General features: G+C 43.6%; 1 protein-coding gene across 1 annotated transcript in view; it reads right to left on the reverse strand.

The window, feature by feature from the left end:
* Positions 1 to 24,325, reverse strand: part of LOC141145914 (cytidine monophosphate-N-acetylneuraminic acid hydroxylase-like) — a 135,971-nt gene that overhangs the window by 19,001 nt on the left and 92,645 nt on the right. The window contains exons 9-11 of the mRNA XM_073632717.1: positions 13,482 to 13,622; positions 11,542 to 11,716; positions 9,897 to 10,013 (exon numbers count right to left, since the gene is read on the reverse strand). Of these exons, the coding sequence (XP_073488818.1) occupies positions 9,897 to 10,013; positions 11,542 to 11,716; positions 13,482 to 13,622 (433 nt within the window). The remainder of the gene's footprint in view (positions 1 to 9,896; positions 10,014 to 11,541; positions 11,717 to 13,481; positions 13,623 to 24,325) is intronic.

Consider the following 24,325-nt stretch of genomic DNA (forward strand, 5'->3'; position numbering starts at 1 on the left):
TGAGCTGTAGGAAGTGGGCCGGGAGATAACAGCTCCATAATCTGATGGAATAGGGTGGCTGCTCTCTACTCTTCCATGATGGCTGCCTCTGGAGGACATCCCGCCTGGTTGTGGTTTTTTCTCCCCCACACTTTCCTTCACTGCTCTATCCGGCACCAAAATTGCGTCAGTGACCTCATCATCATCCTCTCCATCTGCATCATCACTGGAGCCAACTTGGCAATACGCTGTGGCTGGGGGAACATGACTGCCTATTTGTTGTTGATCAGTGTTCTCCCCTTTCTGTAGGCTCACGTTACTCTCTTCCTCTACATCAGAACCAACATCAGAATCAAGTAAAGTCTGTGCATCCCAAGAAGCAAGTGGCTGACGCTGTGTTCAAATAATTCATCTGACTTTTTCATGCATGATGCTGGAGCTATGGCAGGAGTAGCTGTGGACAAAGAAGCACTGTGAAGTCCTCAGTGCATTGTGGGGTGTTCGTGGCCGAACATCCCGCCAAGCTACCCGCAAATTCGGAGGTCCGCCAACAGGAGAACAGGTGATGTTCGGGCTGAACTTTTGTTTGGTTTAAACTGTTCACCCAACACTACCAGCGACACTCAAAGACACTTACCAGAAAGTTAGACTACATTCACACCTAAGCGTTTCGTTTTCAGGAAGAAAGTAATTTTTACCGCGATTTTTACTGCGTTTTTGCACAGTTCAAATGGTCACCAATGTAAAAAGCAGAAAAACACCTGTAATCTGCCCAAAAAGAAGCTCATGTACATTTTTGAGATTCAGGCATTTTGTTTAAGGCTACAAAATGCTCTGATGTGAACAAGGGCCATTTAAATGAATGGGATTTTGCTTGTTGGGTGTTTTTCTGTGTTTTTCGAGCATTTTATTAGCTGAAAATGCTCAAGTGTGAATGCAGCCTTAGACCTTAAATTACAAGAGGTCTAACAATGCTTGTAAGGAAAGATCCTTAGAATTGATGGATGGACGGAAGTTCTATCACCATTCCCACAGCCAGCTGCTTAAGCCACCACTCCACAGCAGATCATATCAAGATAATACATTAATCAAACATAAGGCATATATCGCAAAAGAAGGAAGGGAAATTGTTCAAGGTGTAGTTTTTAAAACACCTATTTATTATGAGCTATAGCATCTTACTCACTTATGCTAAAAACAAAGGAGCATGTCAAGAATGCAGCATCCAGCACCCCAGCAGGCATGACTTCACTGCTGTGGCTCCGCCTTACGCATTTCGTCTGAACTGATTCATTTTTATGATAGCTTATGACAGATAGCTGCACACACTGAAAGTCTGCCGGTTCCTGCTGAACCCAGCTTAAGTCAGACAGAGCAAGTCCAGAGGCAGTCAACTTTAAACTTTAAGTGTTCTAGGAAACACTTTGTCCTTTGTTAAAAGGTTTATTCATATAGCAAAAGTTGTTTATGTATAATAACAAAAAACATAACAAGCTTTAACAAATTAAAGTAAAATGACCCCAAAACTAATATAGTTTCCCTGTAAGGAATGTCTATCTACCACATTATGGTACATTGTGCATGAGAGTGCTTTTTTTTCTTCGCTTTCCCTTCTGGCATTCCTTCTGCCTACTATTACTAGCAGCAAATTCTAGTGGAAGGGAAGGAGGAGATTTGGGCAAGGTATTTAAAAATGTCTTCTCTACCATTCTTATAACACTGAAATACCTAAGTGTACATCAACACTTGCCATAATAATAAAAAATGAAAGCTGAACACTGGATCAGTTACTACTGTAAACTTTTATTCCATACTCAATACAGACAGGCCGCATAATGCTCATTTTCTGATGTGTTTCACTCAGGAACTTACCCCTGGAGAATTCCAGATATGGCATTTTATACATAGTCAATGTGCATATAGCATACCTGTGGGATCCCTCTAGAAGATGGAAATCACTGTAGCAGACACCTGCTACTCCAGTGACCCTCACTAGTTTCCGGGTCCTGTCCCAAACGGTTGCCCTGCTGCTTACTGAACAGAAGAGGTCAGCCACATGGCGCGGTACCATTCAGAGAATGCTTTGCATTTTCCAAATGAATGCAAAGCATTATTTGATTGAATGAGGTGAGAGGTGGCCCAAGCTGGAACAATGTACCTATGTATAAAACGTTACATTATTCATATTGTGCGTGGAATTCTTATTTAAGTGAAACATTTCAGGAGTAGAATTTTAGGTGGACTGTCTGTGTTGTTTATGAATTCCTTCCTTTTCTTGTTTATATGTTATGGGCGACTGAGGTGAGCCGTTATCCAGTACCTGGGACTGAATGGCAGAAAGCATGTGGAGCAGAACATAATAATTATATATCACAACACCTGTTAACAAGCTTAATTAATAACACAATGCAGAGAGCAAAGCTAAAATGCAAAGTGCTTTTAAACAAAGTCAGATCAGATCTACATTTACTAAATTCAGTGACCGAGAATAGAATTCTAACTAGCTGCCTAAAGAGTAATTTCACTGTTGTTAAAAAATAAAAATAATAATAATAACAATAATTTTAGCCCTTAAAATTGTCACACAAGCCATTTTGTAATTTAATGTTACTAAAAATTACTTTTTGATTTCAATCTGAAGCCGCTGTAATTCACTACAATATCCAATGCAATATGACAACCTGGAGGCATCCTGTACACAGTTTATGTACAGAACATACTTAGAAATGTCATTTTCTGCTTGTGTGGGTGACTCGCTGATTTTCTCAGATGTCTGCACTAAGACACAAGTAACATTTTAGGCATCTTCTGCAATAGGAATTTCATTTTTAGCCAGATGCATCCTAAGGGTTAATTACTTCTACAGGGATACAAACCCTGCAGCTTTCCTTAGTGGAACACTGAAAGTGCACCAGGAGATTATAATGGGTGCAGACCCTCACATTCAGGAATCAGTCTTTCAGGGATATAGTGCAACAACAGAGAAAGGTAGAACTCTGCCACAACGTTTGTTAAAATTTTTGCAATATACAGAGAGCACCCACAGGGGATTGTTTTTCTCAAAAAAAAGTGAAAAATTACACTTTAAGGCCTCATGCACATGGAATGTTTGTAAAGGTCCCTCTGAATGCCAGAACTGCTTAAAGAACACGCTAAATGTTGAGTATTGTACACTCGTTTAGGCGCTCTTAGGTGCATCTGGGATTTGGGCGTTAATGCACTCCATTGGCCAATATTAGTTTATTCTGGCCACTGGAAGGCATCAACACACAAACCCTAGACATATCTAGCGTTTATGCATGCTTAGACATGTTTGGTCGCGTTCTGCATCTTTTCTACTCTTCAGCTCCACTCCTAAATGTGCCTTTGGTGTTTTTTGGTGTATGTAAACACCTATGTGTGAATGGGCACATGAGCTTACATAGAGGTGCATTACAGAAAAAAAATAAAATGCTCAACACCTGTAAAAGCAGCATTTTTTAAGTTCTGTGTGCATGAGCCTTAAAGTGGTTGTAAACCCCACACATGAAATATGAAAAAAGCACATCCTTCTATACTGTGTACTTGTCTTTCTCCAGAGCACTGAGGGGGTGGTTTACTATGTATACAACATTATACATATGACTAATACTAAGAAGGCACTGTACCAGTTCATACATTAATTGGTGCGCCAGAAAAGTCATTAATTGAACGTGTGAACTGGTGCACATTGAAGCACAAATAACAATATAAATACCTGCATATGTTAACTGCAACTGGCGCTAGGGTAACGGCAGTTTTCTCATTGATAATAGTGCACGCCCATTACAATTGGTTAATTTCATCTCATTTGATGTGTCTTGTTAGGCAATTAACCCTTTTGGTGCTAATCTCATTCCTATCACTTCTAATATATCTTTGAAATTGTTTTTTCTTTTTTTACCCAAATCTTTCAATACATTACAAAGTACAGAGAAGTGTTTCTAAACCCAATAAATTAATATTTTCAGATCTTGATCTTTAAAAGGTGACCATACACTGCAATCATTTAAATCTTAAATAAATTAGATTTAGTGGAAGAGCCTGTTGGATTTCCTATATTTTGAATTGATTGATAAAGTGCGTCTTCCTATTACCTATTTTGCCTAAATATCGAGTTGTACAGAGATTGGCCAAACGGATTGCATAGTGCATGACCATCTTAAGTGCCAAATTTGGAATGTAGATGTGCAATGAACCACTTGTATTTTCCTAACGATATTTCTTAGGCATTATACAAGGGACAATAAAAATTCACCTTTTTTCAAGACATGCTAGAGTGATCAGGAATCTTCAAACTACGGCTCTCCAGCTGTTGCAGAACTACACATCCCATGAGGCATTGTAAAACTCTGACATTCACAGACATGACTAGACATGATGGGAATTGTAGTTCCTGAACAACTGGAGGGCTGTAGTTTGAAGACCCCTGTGCTAGACCATTATTATGCCTTCAGAATTGGGAGTGTGGCATCTAGCCAACTTCTCTCTGCTGGTGGACACAAGAACCTACATCTATAGATATATCTATATATACACACACACTGAAGCAGGAAGCAATATAGATTGGCTCGGAAGTGAATCTGTACACAGGAAGTAGGTGTGTGTTTTGAGGCCAAATCATTTAGACATACACACATGACCCACACAAACACCACCCTATGTAAAAATGAATACAAAATTATCTTAATTTGCAAAAAAGGATAATCTCTTCCTAAGAGAACAGTGAGTAGGGCATGGTGGTGGGAAGAAATTAGCAGCAGTACAAGCAACGTCCTGGAGGGGCGTGATGTCATTCCTGTGTGCTGTCCACCGCTTCCGGGAACCAGATATGCACCACGGGTACATACCTCCACGCACACAGCAGTTGCGCATCTCACATACTGTTGCCACCTTATCCCTTTAAACCCGAACTCCTTTAAATTACACAAGTTCTGAGGCTAATTAAATGCAGATAAGGCACCAAGTGAGTTTAATTACCACCTTAATCAGCCACAGAACCTGTGTAATTAATATGTGTTCAGGTTTAAAGGGATGAGGTGGGAACCCTATTCGCGCATCTAGCTGCAGGAACCCAATTTTTATGGAAATTAATAGTAAAGCAGATGCAGATTTCCAGGACTGGAATAACAAATGTTAATAGTGAAAGGCAACTGGTGTTTTCTATTAAACAAGGTCTAAATGGGCCATTGACATGCATCACAGTTGAACTTAGGAATGTGTCTTTGCAAAGTTAAATTAAATTAAATCCTTTCTTATTTTTGCTTGGGGATAGAGTGCAGAGGGATTAGAAGTCTTGTCAGTTTTTGGGGATGTCTGCACCCCTGATAGGGTGAAGACACCTCCGAAATTTTGCCAGTTTCTCCTTCAAATGTATTCACTTCCTGTCACATAGCCAAACAAGAAGTGAGGGTAAAACACTCTCAATGTCTTTTCTTGGGGACACACAGGTCAATCTAAATAGTTTCCCCATAAGGTAAATTGCACTCTAGCATTTTGCTCAGTACACCCTAAATTATTAGGTATGTTGGACTTTGGGGTTTATATACTAAAGGTAAATCCACTTTGTACTACAAGTGCACTTGGAAGTGCAGTTGCTGGAGACCTGAGGGGGACATGCAAGGAAAATAAAAAACACCATGTTTGCTTCTACATGATTGGATGATTAAATCAACAGTGCTTCCCCTCAGATTTACAGCGAGTACACTTGTTTGCAGAGTGGATTTGCCTTTAACAAGCCCCAAAATACCTAAAAATTTGGGGTGTACACAACAAAGTGCTAGAGTGCAATTTGCCTAATGGGGACACTAGTTAGATTGACCTGTGTGTCCCCAAGGAAAGAAATTGGTAGGGTTTTACTCTCACTTCCTATTTGGCTATGTGACAGGAAGTGAAGCCAATTTTCAGAAAAGGGACACAAAGCCCAACCTAAAAAAGACAAGCAGGGTTTCTAACACTCACTTGATTTCCCTCAAATGGCCACAATTAGAATAGGATTGTCTTGAGCTAGATTTTAGCTTTATTCCTGTCCTCAAGTACCCCCAACAGGCCATGTTTGCAGGTTTCCCTTCATCTTGCACAGGTGCTTTAAATCAGAGTCAATGGCTTGGTATTTTGGACAGCTATTTTAGCTAAGATAAATTCTCAAAACGTGTCCTGTCGGGGGTACTTGAGGACTGAGGCTGAGAACCACTGCGCTAAAATGGAAAATGGAATACTTACCACTCTGTAATTTTCCTTTCTTGGTGCCTATCCATGGTAGCATACACACAATCCATGCATATGCTACCATGAAGGCACCAGGAAAGTAGCTTTTAGACAAATCACACTTTTTTTTGTTTTGCCATGTCAATCAGCCTATTTAAGCTGCAGCTGGGAAATCTGTTGCATTAAAATTGTTTGGGGGGGGGGTGTAAAATGCATTACTTGGATTGAGCATGCACCTGCAAAACAAATTATTAATATTAATTAAAACGATTATTATGTATGTTAATTTGAGACACTAAAAGAATATGGTTTTGAGGTCAGACCATTTTGCAGAGGAAATTAACAGGAGTTAAAAGGACTGCACCCACAAACGGACAGTCTCTTAAAGCGGAGTTCCACCCTAAAGTGGAACTTCCGCTCATCGGATTCCTCCCCCCCTCCGATGCCTCAATTGGCACCTTTCAGGGGGGAGGGGGGATGCAGATACCTGTATAATACAGGTATCTGCACCCACTTCCGGGAATAGCTAGCCGCAGCTAGCCGCGAATGCCCGCCCACCCCCGTTGTGTTCTGGGAAATACACAGTTCCCACAACACAACGAGGACCAGTGTAGGGAACCGGGCAGTGAAGCCGCAACGCTTCACTTCCTGATTCCCTGACCGAGGATGGTGGTGGGGGCAGCCGAGAGACGAGCGATCGTTTGGCTTCGGCTGCCGACATTGCTGGACCCTGGGACAGGTAAGTGTCCATTTATTAAAAGTCAGCAGCTGCAGTATTTGTAGCTGCTGGCTTTTAATATTTTTTGTTTAAGTGGACCTCCTCTTTAAGTTATTTAAACATTTAGTAGTCACAACAGCTTGAGGAAGATTTTGCCAAAAAATGCAGCACAGACAATTAAATCAAAGTAAAAGTAATGACCTACAAACACAGATTGACAACATCAAAAATATTTCAGTGAAAAATATCCCCCCCCCCACAAAAAAAAGAGTAAAAAATACTTGCTCTAAAACACATCACATAACAAAGTACAAAGAGAAAATATATGTGTTACAAACTCTATAAGGACACCCAAATGTACTCTCTTGACACTGACACACACACCTCTTTTCAGGGCAAGGTAAAGAATGCTATCTGCAAGCTTTATATAACATAGGTTTGTGTGCTAATAAGGCAATTGAAAACACATGCACAGTCCATGAAACACAAAAAATGCAAGTTCACCCAATGTAGAGACAGAGCTTCAAAGTGGGTACACCTATTAAGGATGTCCTTAAATTACTAACCTAAAAAAACACACTCTCTGAGCATGCCCAGAACAACCCAAATGCAGCTAGCACTTAATAAGCTACCCCCCTGTCCAAAATTAATCACATTATCCAGCATGCTACAAAATTACAGATGGGATAAACACCTCCCAATCCAGGGGGGCAAACAAAGAGTATATGGGAATGGACTTGTTAATTTTGCTAGTCCCCACTTGGTTGGCTTATATTCTAGTTATTGGCCTTAAAATGGGTATGGGGGCCCAGGTCCCACCCTGAGAGACATATATCAATGTCATCAATTTGGACACCACCAAAATCGAAACAAGGAGAAGTAACTTTAAAAATGCAAAATTGCTTAAAAGCTAGTAACTTGGGGGGTGGGTGGGGGCTTACTCTGCCTGTAAAGTGGTGCATCTGTAGCATGTATCCAAAATGCCAATTCAAAGATGTAAGGCTTTAGAGAAAACTTACAAATCTGCAAGATTTTAACCCAAAACAAAAAATAGCCTGCCCCCCCCCCCATTACATACAAGGCCATTTGGGTCTGTTAAGGCTTAAAATGAGAACCCCCCACATGAAAAATACCACCCCAAACTAAAAATATATTGTGCCCCTCCCACACACTAACAAACCCCTAGCCAAACACACAGCAAGCCAGCCCATGAAAGGGGGGTGGATGCATGGGGGCAGGAGAAAAAGTCAACTACCTTGTTCTCATATTCAGGGGGACAAGGGCCTCTTCCAGACAACCCTAGGCTGGGGCTGTGGGGGGGCTGCAGACAGGGGGCTTTACGGAATGTGGAAAGCCTGTTTAAACTAGTGGGCACAAGGTGCTTTGTGGTTGGTATTGGGCTGAGCCCAACATGCCCCAAAGGCAGCCAGCTAAGTTGAGTGCATGTGGCCTTGTATGGTTCAGGAGGGGGTTGGGCGATCGCTCTTCTCGCCCCTTTCCTAGCTGGCCCTGTTGTATGCTCTGAAAAAGGATGTGGTTTGGATTGGTGAAGGCAGCTCACAGCCTTTTGAGAATGGAGTGGAGTGTGGAGTTCCCCTTTAAAAGCATAAGTTAGCCCATGGAAATGCAAGGGATTAGAGGGGGGAGACAAGAGCATTGGAGAATGGAGTGTGGAGTTCCTCTTTAAAAGCAAAAAAGTTAGCCCATGGAAATGCAAGGGATTAGAGGGGGAGACAAGAGCATTGGAGAATGGAGTGTGGAGTTCCCCTTTAAAAGCAAAAAAGTTAGCCCATGGAAATGCAAGGGATTAGAGGGGGGAGACAAGAGCATTGGAGAATGGAGTGTGGAGTTCCCCTTTAAAAGAAAAAGTTAGCCCAAGGAAATCATATGCATTAGAGGGGGAAGGTTAAATGCCCTTTTAGGAGGAGCTAGAGGAGTGAGAGACTTTTTACATAACTTTAACAAGGTGCATGTCACATGTTGGCAACGTAACATGCTAACATGACCTGTGTGCAAATCTCCTTAAAAAAATACATAGGTGAACCAGCGTAAAAAAAAAAAGAAAAGTTTAGAGTTGCGCCCAGTCAACTCGTGCAATTGCATGTACGTTGCTTAACATTTACTAAGATTTTGGCCGCACAGTGAACAAACGCAAGTGAACGAGTGCAACAGCGGCTTGCGCATGCGCACTGCTTACATTGACCTCACGCAGTTCTAAACATACTTGCGGGCACAGCGGGCTTTCTCTGAAAAAGTTACTTTCTCATTCTATTTTGGGCATATTTGTTACTTGGGCAGTTGTTACTAAACTTCCTCACATTACCCCATAATATTGGCACCTCCATCTTCTGTCAATATTGATTTGGAGATGCCGTGCGCCATGTCCATAGTGCCGCACAGATTGCATTCTCCCATGCACCAAGATCGCTATAGTAAATGGGGTATTCGTGCTCTGTTACTGACGCACCATTTCATAAATATGGAAGATGGCGCGCGGCTTTCGTAAATCACCCCAAGTGTAATTTTTCTTTGCTAACTTGTTCTTCTGTTACAAGCATCAGTCAATTCTCGCAGAGTTAAAATGGTAAAGAGGAGCTGCAGCACTCAGCCTAATAGCTGTGCTTGTTCTCCATACTGTGTGTGTGTGTGTGTGTGGGGGGGGTGTCCCTTTCCTACTTTAGGTTTCAGCGTTGTCTTTCAGATCCCTGCTCCCTTCTCCTCGATCTAAGAAGAAATTCTTTCCGCTTTGACTTTTCGGATTGATTTACAGAAGAAATGGCTGCAGATACACAACTACAACTTATGCAGGAGTATTGGTTTCATCTATGTGTATCACCTAATGTTGGACAAGTCACTGGGTATATGTAAGGGTTTACAACCACTTTAACTGAGCATGCCTTGTATTTTTCTTTAAACATTATATACAGTAGGTTTCATTTAGGATATCATTGAAGAGATAGAACTAAAGACTTACTTCTTCATAAGGATGGTCACGGTTTGGTCTTTTAGTAGGAAAAGAAAGGTCTGAGAAATCTACCAAGTAGTTGTAGCCCTGAGGCAAGTCAACAAAGTCATCATCAGTTTCAATCATCTACAAGAAAAATAATATGACATTATAATACATGAACAACATGTTTAGCACCCTGACATATAGGGTCATAGGTTGTTTCCTAACAAGAATATATTAATATAGTACTATGTTTCTGAGTGAGGAGTAAACCAATAACGAGAATGAGTTAGTAAAATAAACATTTTGAAACATTTTAGAGTTAAAGTTGAACTCCAGGCAAACAGCTAAATACACAGTTGAAAAACATATGGTAGTTGTTTTATTTGCCAAAGGATTTGTATTTCTGTCCTGAGATTTACACAACCCCAATAGACAGCATACCCAGGGTTGGAGACCTGACCTTTTTTGCTGATGTTAAACACACCCTGGTCAATGCCTGGTCTTCATCATATGAATGGACAGTGAGGAAGCTACAATAAACTTAGGAGGTCATCGTTCTGCTCTCTCCTTCAGTCAGAATGGGGTTGAGTTACTAAAACTGGAGAGTGCAGAATATGATGCAGCTCTGCATAGAAACCAAACTAGGCCAGTACATTCAATGCTTTTGCTCAGACGTGCATTCGGGAAGATCCAAGACACAGGCTTCTCTTAGTATTCTACTCCCTATTGTACAGTATATAGGGTTTCTTTCCAGAGAAGAATAAGTTTCCTTCTCCACAAAGTCGTCTTCCCATCATGTACCAGATGCACTTCCTCTTGAGGATTATACATTTCTTTTACAAAAGGTGGTCCTAACTGATTAGCTAGTGCTTTACGTTTGATATGTTAGCAGACTCCTTCTACCAAATAAGGATCTGCAGAGATCCCTCATATCTTCCTGCCATGTACTTTCACTGTCTGCTTCGTATACACATTTACCAGCCCCTTCTCCTTGCACGCAAGTCCTTTAATATGGTGCTGCCGAGACAGGGATCACAACATAAACTCATAGAAGAAGTTCTAAACTTTATTGGTTAGATTCTTCAATATGTACATAAAACACCAACATATTCTTTTTGATGAGCAGTCATTTCTTGGGCTAACTCAAAAGAATTTTTCCCACAACAGAACCTCTGGCAAGCTATGCTTCTCAGCGGTTTGTTTCTAAAAGAATTACAATTCGGCTAAGGGAACACTGGAGAGATCCCCAGCAACCCCCACCACCCGGTCAGATAGTGAATGTTGGCGACTACATTGTTGCATATGACTTCTCAGTACAGCGGGAATCCAGAGAAATGCTTAATCTCATTAGGGGGACAGAACAGAGTTCTCTCACTGCAGCCATGCGATGATAGGCTCTGACTCTTGGCCATGTATTCAATATGAATGTTCTATCTCCAGATGAAGGAAGCATAGTATTCCCTTATATGTTTACATAACAAAGCCCAATTGGCCCCTAATCCTGGCTCTCCTTCTTCTAGCCTGAGATATACTGTGCAGTAGATTATAAAATGCTGAAACCAACTCAAATTCAGACATATGCATTAGCTGAGTTAAATATATATACTGTATATATATGTTAATAAATACAGGCTGCATTTGTTTATATCTAAAAAGTCATTGTACTTACCCTGACAACCAAGTTATAGCCTTTGAACCCAGCCCAGGTGAAATATTCCTTAATCCAAGATGGATAGTTAAAGATCTCATCTTTAAATGAAGTAGACATGGCATCCAGGTATGTATCAAAGTCCCAAGAATCTTTGAAAATTTTGGTACCTTCTGGTGGATCAACAATGGCCTCTCTATCCAATGGAAAATCAGAACTTTTAATTATCAAAATCCATGAATATACAGACATAAAACAAGTACCTGGTTTTTATTTTACAAACGTATAAATTACTAGAAGTGTTTTTCAGAACAACCTTGTAAAGGAAACCATGAAAAAAAGCGTATGCTGATGGAAGAGGTCCAGTATGCCTCCCAGGTTATTTAATGTACGTTTTGATATGTAGCATTTTAGTGTACAGCAGTTAGTTTTTCTTAACAGAAAAAGGGAATTCCTAAAGTTTTATCTCAGGTGTCATTTGTAAAACAGGGGATGCATGCGGGACACCAGACTCATAGGTTTCTAAGAGTTTTTTTCAAGCCACATTATTAGAGCCGGAAGCTCTAATTGGTTTGAAAAAGGTTGGGCTCTGTGCCCTGAACCCAATCATTTGTGACACTAGCGAATCAATATTCACTTTTGTCTTCTGGCTTCTCCTCCTGGCTAATCAGGACAGAAGGCGGATCAGGTTGACCGAGAGAAGAAGAAGAGGAAGCAGCAGAGGGGCTGAGTGCGGGAGACTGTGGAGGGGTGAGTATGGGGGACCCCCTAGGTGGGTTTCTTTGCCGCCCCCCAAAAAACGTTTAGCACCAGACGCCACTGGTGTGATTATACATCGGGGGCTATTTAAAAAAGAAAAAATAGCTGGGCATTCACAAAGCCATCATGAAAAATCACCTGTAATGTGCCTACTACACGTTTTTCCTATGATCATCGGCTTCATCTAGTGGTTTTTATGTGGTATTTTCCAAATTGTGGCCACAAGACTGAGCTTACAATCATTGGAAATACACATATTAGATACAGGGAATGTTCACAATGGCTCTGTGAATGCTAAGGACCACATAGTATGCCCTAAATATGGGCAATGTCAGAAAACACTGATCTTTGACAGCGCAAGCTTAGCATCCAACAACTAAAGACAGCACTCACTACTAAGGACATATGAGGAGGAGGAGGAGGAAGGGGAATGCTTCACAGGACCAAGATAGATAAGTAGAGCATTATTACATTTTTATGCACAGTAGAACCAAAAATATGAACTAAAAATAATTCTTCAAAATAATTAAACTAAAATAACAACTTCAAAATAATTAAAGTGTTACTAAAGTCAGATTAAAAAAATAAAAATACATAACAAACATGTTATATCACCCGGTGGTATTGCACAGAGTGGCCCCGATCCACCTCTTCTGGGATCCACAGCAGCGATCTTGGTTCCTCCTCTTTTTTTATGTCCACCATAGCCAGCCGCTTGCTATGGGGAGAAACGTCTGCGCGCTCCCGACCTGTGTGTCTATGGATCCCCCACTTCCTCTTCACTGCATTCGATTGACAGCAGCAAGAGCCAATGGCTACTGCTGCTTCTTGAGTGCTGTGTGAAGAGGAAGTAAGGAGAGAATAGATGCAGCACTGATCTCTTCTCCCCTCTCTTACTCTTCACGCAGGGGAAGGGGGACACAGGGAAATTGAAAACTTTTTTTACCATAATGCAAACAATAAATTAAGGTAAAAAACGTTTTTAGGTTTAGTAACACTTTAAGCTTTGCATAGCCCCTTCAATCTCAATCAGTCAAACATTGTCTACTAAAGTATTTGGATACCATTAAGTGGATTATTTGCAAATACTGAGATAATTTTCTGAGCTTTTTACTTGAGCCTAGTGACACTTTTTTGGGGCATAAAACTCTGTTTACTATATTTATTTAATAACGATAAGGCAAATATTGCATATCCATTACCTGTCACTTGGATCCTGTAATACCCTGCCAACATCCAGCACTGCTCCTGGCTTTGGAGTCCAGGTAATAACATTTGACATTTTAGTTATCAGCTGATTCAATGTTGCAGCATCATTTTTAATGTTTGTCTCTTTAATATACCTGCAATGAAAATTAATCACAGGGATGGATCACAGGAAAGCAGGGTTGTGAATGTATACAATATACAAAAGTTTTAAGTCAGCCTCCTTATAACCCTCTACCTTCCTCTACCCGGCATGCCAACATTTTTTGAACCATCGTGTGCACCCGTGCAATAGCAACAAATTTTAGTACATAGGTGATGCTTTAAAAAACCTTTACAGGTTATCAGTTTAGAGTTGAATGTTGGCCCTATAAATATTGCTCTCCTTCACATGTGTGGCGTAGTAGTTGCTATCGCACATATACAGTGCCTTAAAAAAGTATTCATACCCCTTGAAATTTTCCACATTTTGTCATGGTACAACAAAAAACGTAAACGTATTTTATTGTCTGCAAAAGACTTGAGACTGGGGTGGAGGTTCACCTTCCAGCAGGACAACGACCCTAAACATACAGCCAGAGATACAATGGAATGGTTTAGATCAAAGCATATTCATGTGTTAGAATGGTCCAGTCAAAGTCCAGACCTAAATCCAATTGAGAATCTGTGGCAAGACTTCAAAATTGCTATTCACAGACGCTCTCCATCCAATCTGACAGAGCTTGAGCTATTTTGCAAAGAAGAATGGGCAAAAATGTCACTCTCTAGATGTGCAAAGCTGGTAGAGACATCCCTAAAAAAAGACTTGCAGCTGTAATTGCAGCAAAAGGTGGTTCTTGAAAGTATTGACTCAGGGGGGCTAAATACAAATGCACGCCACACTTGTCACATATTTATTTGTAAACAAAATGTAAAAACCATTTATCATTTTCCTTCCACCTCACAATTATGTGCCACTTTGTGTTGGTCTATCACATAAAATCCCAATAAAATACATTTACATTTTTGGTTGTAACATGACAAAATGTGGGAAATTTCAAGGGGTATGAATACTTTTTCAAGGCACTGTATGCACTGTATGTTACATGTGTTTATGTGCGTGTATGTGGAGATGGGGAACTATAAACATTTTTATTTGTGTAGTAGTCAATAGCTGTACCTTTGGTGGCTGAATCACTTCCACCTTGAAATTTAAGCAAGCTCCCAGCTACTATAGGAGCCAAGAGTGTGTTTTCAAATCCGTTCCTACTAGTTGCTGTTTACAAACAGCGCTGGTGGACAAGTGATTAAGGAAGAAACAGACCAAAAACATTATATGGTCAATATAAAAATTATGTCCCCAAAGTTAACCTCAGACAAAAAAAGGTCCACATGGAAGAGCAGGTGGTCTACATAGGAAGGTCCAAGCCCTACACTCTCAGAATTCAGGGAAGAAAGGTTCCATGATAAGAAAGGCTTTTTAGTTAGACAATCAGTCTTGCTAAACAAGATATCAAATAATGTAGAATCATAACAGTACAATGGCCACCAAAGATTATGAAGTAATCTGTCAGGTCTCTCACCTACCAGACCGGAGAGTCCACTTGGGCAGAGGGTAGGCTCCCTTACGTATCCGACTCGCGGCCCCTGGTAGAGCAGACAGGAGGCCCATGAGTGCGGAGTGGTATGAGAGCCTGTGCAGGAGTCCATGATCTGGATGCTAGCGGTCTTCAAACAGCAGATGATAGTCAGCGGTACAGGCAACAGATGCTGAGCAGAAGCTGGAAACAGGTTAATGCACAGGCTGGGTTTGGCAACAGGTGGGCAGCAGAGGTACAGAAGGAGCAGGCAGAAGCGAAGTCAAAAACAGGCGGGGGTCAAATGCAGGCGGAGGTCAGGAGAGTCCAGAAGGCAAGCCGGGTCGTCAACAGATCAGGAACACAGGACTCACAGGAACTAGGAATAGGAAACAGGAAACAGGAACTAGGCACGGAGCTGTTGATCAGGCAGCACTGATCAGAGGGAGAAGCAAGCCTAAATAGGCTGATTGGTGCCAAACTCCGCGTTCGTGCGTGCGCCGTTACGCACAGGTGCCCGCGCACCCGCACGCGCTCGAGCGCGCCCCAGGACAGCGGCGCGCACACCAGCACCACCAGGCAGACACATAGCAGCGCCCATAGGTGAACGCGCGCTGACGCGCGTACGCGCCCGGCACCACCGCGTCCGCCACGGCCAGCCGGCATGCCAACACCAGTGCCCATAGAAGCAGGTGCCTGAGCGCCCGCAGGAACGCGCGCACCAACGCGCCCCGGCGCGCGACGACACCCAATCGGGTAAGCTCTCTGACATAATCCCTGAGACTAATAGGGAACTCAAGTGGTGGGGAGCACAATAGGCACCTTAACATGATAGGCAGGGATGAAATGTATACTGAAACCCCAGAGTTGTGGAAGGGCTACCAGATTAAAATGAGGATGAACAACAAACTATCCACATTAGCACTCAGGCTTTGTTTGGGGACCTGCACAAGCTGCCTAACCCTGAGAACAGAACATGGTCCCAGGAATCTCCTGAGCCACCTCAATCCAGTGAAGTGTCCAAAGCTGTGCAGCGTGGTAAAGGAGGCATGGCCTCACTGCTAAGAGAGCAATAACCTGATTAATGGGAGAACCAGGAAAGGTATTCAAAGAATCTTTCTCAAGCGGCTGTGGATCAGCCACAGATCAGCCATCTATTCCCAGGTGACCAAGTCACACAAGAGCTTCTGGATATACTCTATCCCCAACAGGTTACTGTGACTAACAAAGGGGTCTTGCGTAACGTCCAAACATTGCCTTTGCTGTGATCGCTTCAGTCAAACTTTGGACTTTAAAATAGATTCACTGTGGGCTGGTGACATATGTTTTCTTAAACATTGATTTTCTGGGTAACCAAATGGTTTTTACTACAGCACCCCTACACCCCAGGACTCATACAAGGAGAGCGATAATAAAATATCCATTATACGCTATCCCCAATAGCATGTTCTGCTTGTCTGCTTGTCCACAATCCAGAAGGGCACAAAGCCTTTCAGTGATGACTTCTGGCTGCCATGTAGGAGATGAGGAGCACCCCAGTGTATAAACTTCTCCCTTCAGTGTAGAGACAATCAGTAAAGGAGAGCCAGATGTCAATGCATTTCTTTAAGGAAGGCAGTGCAGTCAAGAGTAATACTCTAAAGCTTCGTACACACGATCGGATTTTTGTCTGGGAATTGTGTGATGACAGACTGTTTGCCTAAAATCCTACCGTTAGTATGCTCCATCAGACAATCAGACACACAACAGCTAAGTTTGTGTCTGTAGTGCATGTTCAAACCTTAATACCATAAATAATAACATGTTATATAATGAGTTTGGCAATTCTAGAAAAATGCTTGTAGGGTTCACTTGCCCCAGACCACCCTACACCTACACACAACCTACACAAAGTGATTGTAAAGTCTCGTTTAAAAAAAATAAAAATAAATAACAAACATGTTATACTTACCTGCTCTGTGTAGTGGCTTTGCACAGAGCAGTCCAGATCCTCCTCTTCTCGGGTCCCTATTCGTAGCTCCTGCCCCCTCCCTCCTTTCGAGTGCCCCCACAGCAAGCAGCTTGCTATGGGGGCACCTGAGCCCAGCTCCGTGTGTTCCTCAACACAAGGAGCTGCGGTTTCATCCCCACCCCCTCTCTCTCCTGATTGGCTAACTGACTTTGACAGCAGTGGGAGCCAATGGCGCTGCTGCTGTGTCTCAGCCAATCAGGAGGGAGAGTCCCGGACTGCTGAGGGACTTGTGGACATCGCTGGATAGAGATGAGCTCAGGTAAGTATTAGGGGGCTGAGGGGGGCTGCTGCACACAGATTTTTTTTTATTCTTAATGCATAGAATACATTAAGATAAAAAACGTTCTGCCTAGAATGCATTACGATAAAAAAAGTTCTGCCTTTATAACCCCTTTAAGTAATGCATTGCAATTTAACTAAACCCATTAGATTTTAGTCGACTAAAATATACTGGAGATTTTAGTAGACTAAAATAAGACTAAAACTAAAATGCCATTTTAGTCAAAAGAGTAGGACTAAAACTAAATTGAAATCTGATGTCAAAATTAACACTGCTGTGGACCGACGAGTGTTTATTTTATGTGAGCTGTTTAAGAAATACCTTGCTTAATAGAGCTCTGGTTTAATGCTGATAACATCAGTTTATTAACGCCATAACATGTGTTTATTAATGGCTGTGGAGATGCATTCCTGGGGTTACATCTTCTGGTAGGGGGTCATTGTTGACTATGTGGATGTAAGCCTGCTCTGTGTCTTTTCTAAAAATGGTCTCTGATTGTGATTTTTACAAGGCTGACACCTTTTTGCCCACACAGTTTTGGGGTGCTAAGACCCCAATATCATCACACATATAAAATCCTCTACATCTCCGAGTTATGCTTAATGATGGAGAAGTTCAAGAGAAGAAGACGCTCCTTCATGTCACCTGACCAGAAAAAGATGAAAAGAAAAAGCATAAAATACAGCATATGGAAGCCTCTGGGGCAGTGTTTCTCAACCTTTTTACCTTTGAGGAACCCCTGGCAAAAGTCTGGGATCTCAGGGAACCCCTGAAATTATTTTCATATCTACAGCTCACAGAGAATTGATGGGATCAGCGAGCTGTAGACATAACAATTATTATTAAATATCAAACTTACCTCCTTAATGTGAAACTTGCGCTTGCTCTTCTGCACAAATGCTCAATTCGAGGTCAAACTTGAGATAAGTTGTGTACAGGGGTCAGCAGGTCAGGGCACAGGGGATCCAGGAGGGAACGGTATGGGGGGGGGGGGTCAAGAGAGCAAAGCAGAACAGAATAGGGAAGCCAGGAGGGACCAGTATAGGGGGGCCAGAAGAGAACAGTACAGGGGGACAGTAGGAGACAGTATGGGGGGCCAGGAGAGAACAGCATAGTACAGGGGGCCAGGGGAGCACAGTACAGCACAGGGGAGGGGCACGAGGAAACCGTATGGGGGGTCAGATGAGAACAGTACAGGGGAGCCAGGGGTGAACACTACAGGGGAGCAAGGAGGGAACAGCACAGTACAGAGGGCCAGGAGGGAACAGCACAGTACAGGGGGTCAGGAGGGAACAGCACAGTACAGAGGGCCAGGAGGGAACAGCACAGTACAGGGGGCCAGGAGGGAACAGCACAGTACAGGGAGCCAGGAGGGAACAGCACAGTACAGGGAGCCAGGAGGGAACAGCACGGTACAGGGAGCCAGGAGGGAACAGCACAGTACAGGGAGCCAGGAGGGAACAGCACGGTACAGGGAGCCAGGAGGGAACAGCACGGTACAGGGGGCCAGGAGGGAACAGCACAGTACAGGGAGCAAGGAGGGAACAGCACAGTACAGGGGGCCAGGAGGGAACAGCACGGTACAGGGAGCCAGGAGGGAACAGCACAGTACAGGGAGCCAGGAGGGAACAGCGCAGTACAGGGAGCCAGGAGGGAACAGCACGGTACAGGAGGCCAGGAGGGAACAGCACGATACAAGGGGCCAGGAGGGAACAGTACGGTACAGGGGGCCAGGAGGGAACAGCACAGTACAGGGAGCCAGGAGGGAACAGCACAGTACAGGGGGCCAGGAGGGAACAGCACAGTACAGGGGGCCAGGAGGGAACAGCATAGTACAGGGGGCCAGGAGGGAAAAACACAGTACAGGTGGCCAGGATGAAACAGCACAGTACAGGTGGCCAGGATGAAACAGCACAGTACAAGGGGCCAAGGAGGGAACAGTATAGGGGGGCCAGGAGGGAACAGTATAGTTCAGGGCGGCTAGGAGGGAACAGTATAGGGGGGCCAGGATGGAACAGTATAGTTCAGGGGGGCCAGGAGGCAACAGTATAGGGGGCCAGGAGGGAACAGTAGAGTTCAGGGGGGCCAGGAGGGAACAGTATAGTTCAGGGTGGGCAGGAGGGAACAGTATAGTTCAGGGGGGCAGGAGGGAACAGTATAGTTCAGGGGGACCAAGAGGAAACAATATAGTTCAGGGGGGCCAAGAGGGAACAGTATAGGGGGTCCAGGAGGGAACAGTATAGGGGGGCCAGGATGAAACAATATAGTTCAGGGGGCCAGGAAGCAACAGTATAGGGGGGCCAGGAGGCAACAGTATAGTTTGGGGGGCCAGGAGGGAACAGTATAGTTCAGGGGGGCCAGGAAGGAACAGTATAGTTCAGGAGGCCAGGAGGAAACAATATAGTTCAGGGAGCCAGAAGGCAACAGCATAGGGGGGCCAGGAGGGAACAGTATAGTTCGGGGGGGCAAGAGGGAACAGTGTAGTTCAGGGGGGCCAGGAGGGAACAGTATAGTTCAGGGGGGCCAGGAGGGAACAATATAGTTCAGGGGGGCCAAGAGGGAACAGTGTAGGGGGGCCAGGAGGGAACAGTATAGGGGGGCCAGAATGAAACAATATAGTTCAGGGGGCCAGGAAGCAACAGTATAGGGGGGGGGCAGGAGGCAACAGTATAGATCGGGGGGCCAGGAGGGAACAGTATAATTCAGGGGGGCCAGGAAGGAACAGTATAGTTCAGGAGGCCAGGAGGAAACAATATAGTTCAGGGAGCCAGGAGGCAACAGCATAGGGGGGCCAGGAGGGAACAGTATAGTTCGGGGGGGCAAGAGGGAACAGTGTAGTTCAGGGGGGCCAGGAGGGAACAGTATAGTTCAGGGGGGCCAGGAGGGAACATTATAGTTCAGGGGGGCCAGGAGGGAACAGTATAGTTCAGGGGGGCTAAGAGGAAACAGTATAGTTACGGGGGGGCCAGGAGCAAACAGTATAGGGAGGCCAGGAAGAAACAATATGAGGGGGGCTAGGAGGAAACAATATAGTTCAGGGGGCCAGGAGGAGACAGCATAGGGGAGCAAGGAGGAAACTGGTGGGCAAAATACTGGCATCTTTAGTACTTTTTCTCATGCAGAGTAGCTCAGGGAAGCTGCTGGAATGCCGCTGGAATGCCTGGAATGTTCAGAATGCTGCTGGAATGCCCGATTCCTGCCTGCTCTCCTCTCTCGTCCCTCCCAAGTGATGTCACATTCACATGCAGGCACCTGGGATGGAGGGGAGGGGCAGCTGTGATCGGCAGGGGACAATGATGTCAGTGAGAGGGGGAGAGAGAGGAGAACTTCGATTTGAGCGGAAGTGGGAGCAGGTACCTGTCAAAACTAGCTACCCGCTCAACACCCCCCCCCCCCCCCAATATAAATTACTTGCCAAATGTGGCAGGTGAGGGGGGGTGAGTACTTAATCCGAAACTTCCAATTTTGGGTGGAGCTCCGCTTTAAGAACTTGGTTTTTGTTTATTTGAATTTATTAATTATTATGGACACATTGTTTGTGAACTGAGCAGTATAATTTGTTAGGCATAATATTTTTGAAAGTGGATTTTTTTTAGATACAGTGTTATTTATATAACCTTATTTTTTTAGCTATTTTAACACTTAATTTTTAAAGTGTTTTTTTTACCCGTATGGGGTTTCCTTTAAGAGCCGCCAGAAGGCGCGTGCTCTCCTCCGGTGGCACTGCATGGCGGGGGACCCTATGCGCATGCGGTGATCATCGCCGGCCACACGCGATCACATGCACGAGCGCCAGCACGGGGACCCAAATCCCTGTGCTGTTAGAGGAGAGGAGACATGTCGTTTGTTCCTATTAAGTAGGAACAGCAATATGTCTCCTCTCCTACTCCTAGTCCTATTGCCATACAGTTAGAACACACTGAGGGAACACATATACAGTATCTCACAAAAGTGAGTACACCCCTCACATTTTTGTAAATATTTTATTATATCTTTTCATGTGACAACACTGACGAAATGACACTTTGCTACAATGTAAAGTAGTGAGTGTACAGCTTGTATAACAGTGTAAATTTGTTGTCCCCTCAAAATAACTCAACACACAGCCATTAATGATTAAACCGCTGGCAAAAAAAGTGAGTAGACCCCTAAATGAAAATATCCAAATTGGCCCCAAGTAGCCATTTTCCCTCCCCGGTGTCATGTGACTCTTGTTACAAGGTGTCATGTGACTAGTGTTACAAGGCCTCAGGTGTGAATGGGGAGCAGGTGCGTTAAATTTGGTGTTATCACTCTCACTCTCTCATACTGGTCACTGGAAGTTCAACATGGCACCTCATGGCAAAGAACTCTCTAAGGATCTGACATAAAGATGGCCTAGGCTATAAGAAGATTGCCAAGGCCCTGAAACTGAGCTGCAGCATGGCGGCCAAGACCATATAGCAGTTTAACAGGGCAGGATCCACTCAGAACAGTCCTTGCCATGTTTGACCAAGGAGGTTGAGTGTACGTGCTCAGCGTTATATCCAGAGGTTTTCTTTGGGAAATAGACGTATGAGTGCTGCCAGCATTGCTGCAGAAGTTGAAGGGATGGGGGTTCAGCCTGGCAGTGCTCAGACCATACACCGCACACTGCATCAAATTGGTCTGCATGGCTGTTGTCACAGAAGGAAGCCTTATCTAAAGGTGATATACAAGAAAGCCTGCAAACGGTTTGCTGAAGACAAGGACATGGATTACTGGAACCATGTCCTGTGGTCTGATGAGACCAAGACAAACTTATTTGGTTCAGATATTGTCAAGCGTGTGTGGCGGCAACCAGGTGAGGAGTACAAAGACAAGTGTGTCTTGCTTACAGTTAAGCATGGTGGTCGGAGTGTCATGGTCTGGGGCTGCATGCACTGGGGGGCTACAGTCATTGAGGGAACCATGAATGCCAACATGTATTGTGATATAATGAAGCAGAGCATGATCCCCTTCCTTCAGAGACTGGGCTGCAGGGCAGTATTCCAACATAACGGCCCCAAACACACCTCCAAGGCAACCCTGCCTTGCTAAAGAAGCTGAGGGTAAAGGTGATGGACTGGTGCATATATAGTGTAGCGCTAATTGGATTTAAAATTGTAATATTGCATACACCAAAAACCTAAAGACAGATAAATGCATATATCTCAAATTTTAGTGTGAAACACCCTAGTAAATGTCTATTAGATGTGAAAAAAATTTTGAAGAAAAGGTTTTGAAGAAAAGATTTTATAGTCCCATGTTAGAGATACAATGAATCTGTTCACCACGTGGATAGCTGGTAAGGAAACAAATAGATATGGTGGATCCCCCACGTAGAAGCAGTGCAGGCTTACCAGAAGGGTTGGACTCATACAAACGTATGTTCAATGAGTCAGTAAGGCTTGTATTACCAACAGGCAATAAAGTAGGGTCTTTCAGCCAGACGGTGATGAGGTCCAAATTGCATCAAGGACTTAAAAGGACTCTTCTACATGTGGCTTTGTCTCTATGAAATAGCCCATAAGGAATAAGAAAAGGGCCACATAGCATAATAACGTTTGGTAAAACTAATTTGTTAAAAAGTAAAACACTTACTTTCTCCGTGATAAAAAAGCGCTTGTTATAAAATTGTGGCAGTGGAGTGGAGTCTCCCGACGCGTTTCGTCTACTCAGACTTCATCTGGGGTACCCTACCACTGCTGCCATACTCCTTTATAAAGGTGCTGTGACCCCCCTTGATGAGAATCCAGCTCGTGCCCATTAATTAGATGCACTTCCGGGTATCGCCAAAATGGCGGCCCCGCGTGCGTTTCAAGCCTCTTTCCTACTGTGTAGTGTGCGTTCCAGCACTCTCATATTAATGCTCAATAGTAGTATATAAACTATTTATATGTAAAAACTATTTATACTATTTATACTGTTTATACTAAACTATTTATACTATTTACTGTATATATGTAAATAAATTCCAGTACAGTACACTTTATAATTTGGTATTTGATAACACATACACATAATATAATTCTTATTCACTTGTCCCGTCATATCATGGAAAGTCTTTGAATTAAAGACTGTTTTTGTTAATTTTATCTCTGTTTGTCACTCTAGTTGTTTTGTCCCAGTGTTTCGGTATTGAGGCAATACTAAATTATCACTTCACATATATAGAAATTCCTTTCTGGGGGGTAGTTTATACCCAGTCCTTTGCATACAGTGCGGTATGTTGGCATGACAGCGCGTCACTCCATTCGGTATTGAGGCAATACTAAATTATCACTTCACATATATAGAAATTCCTTTCTGGGGGGTAGTTTATACCCAATCCTTTGCATACAGTGCGGTATGTTGGCATGACAGCGCGTCACTCCATCTCTAGGGACGCGCTGTTAGGCTGAGCCGCCTGTGACGACATCGCGCCACGTCCACTATGGTATTGAGGTGTGGCACACACTTGACAGATGGCGGCTTGGCTTGCGTTCCATGCAGGCGGAAGGCGCAGCTGATCCTGACGCTCCTTACGTCACCCGGAACAGACCGTCCTCATCCGCACACTTCCTATGCTTGATCCGGAAGGGACCACTGTTGGAGAAGAAAAACACCGCCCCCATGTTTTCATTTATAATTTTCTTTTTACATTTCTTTATATCCCTTTTGACACAAGGAGTCTTCTAACAAAAATTTTGATATTATGTGGGAAAATAGTTTATATACTACTATTGAGCATTAATATGAGAGTGCTGGAACGCACACTACACAGTAGGAAAGAGGCTTGAAACGCACGCGGGGGCCGCCATTTTGGCGATACCCGGAAGTGCATCTAATTAATGGGCACGAGCTGGATTCTCATCAAGGGGGGTCACAGCACCTTTATAAAGGAGTATGGCAGCAGTGGTAGGGTACCCCAGATGAAGTCTGAGTAGGCGAAACGCGTCGAGAGACTCCACTGCCTGCCACAATTTTATTACAAGCGCTTTTTTATCACGGAGA

Source organism: Aquarana catesbeiana, linkage group LG05 (genome assembly GCF_042186555.1).
Source record: "Aquarana catesbeiana isolate 2022-GZ linkage group LG05, ASM4218655v1, whole genome shotgun sequence".
NCBI classification, from domain to species: Eukaryota; Metazoa; Chordata; class Amphibia; order Anura; family Ranidae; genus Aquarana; species Aquarana catesbeiana.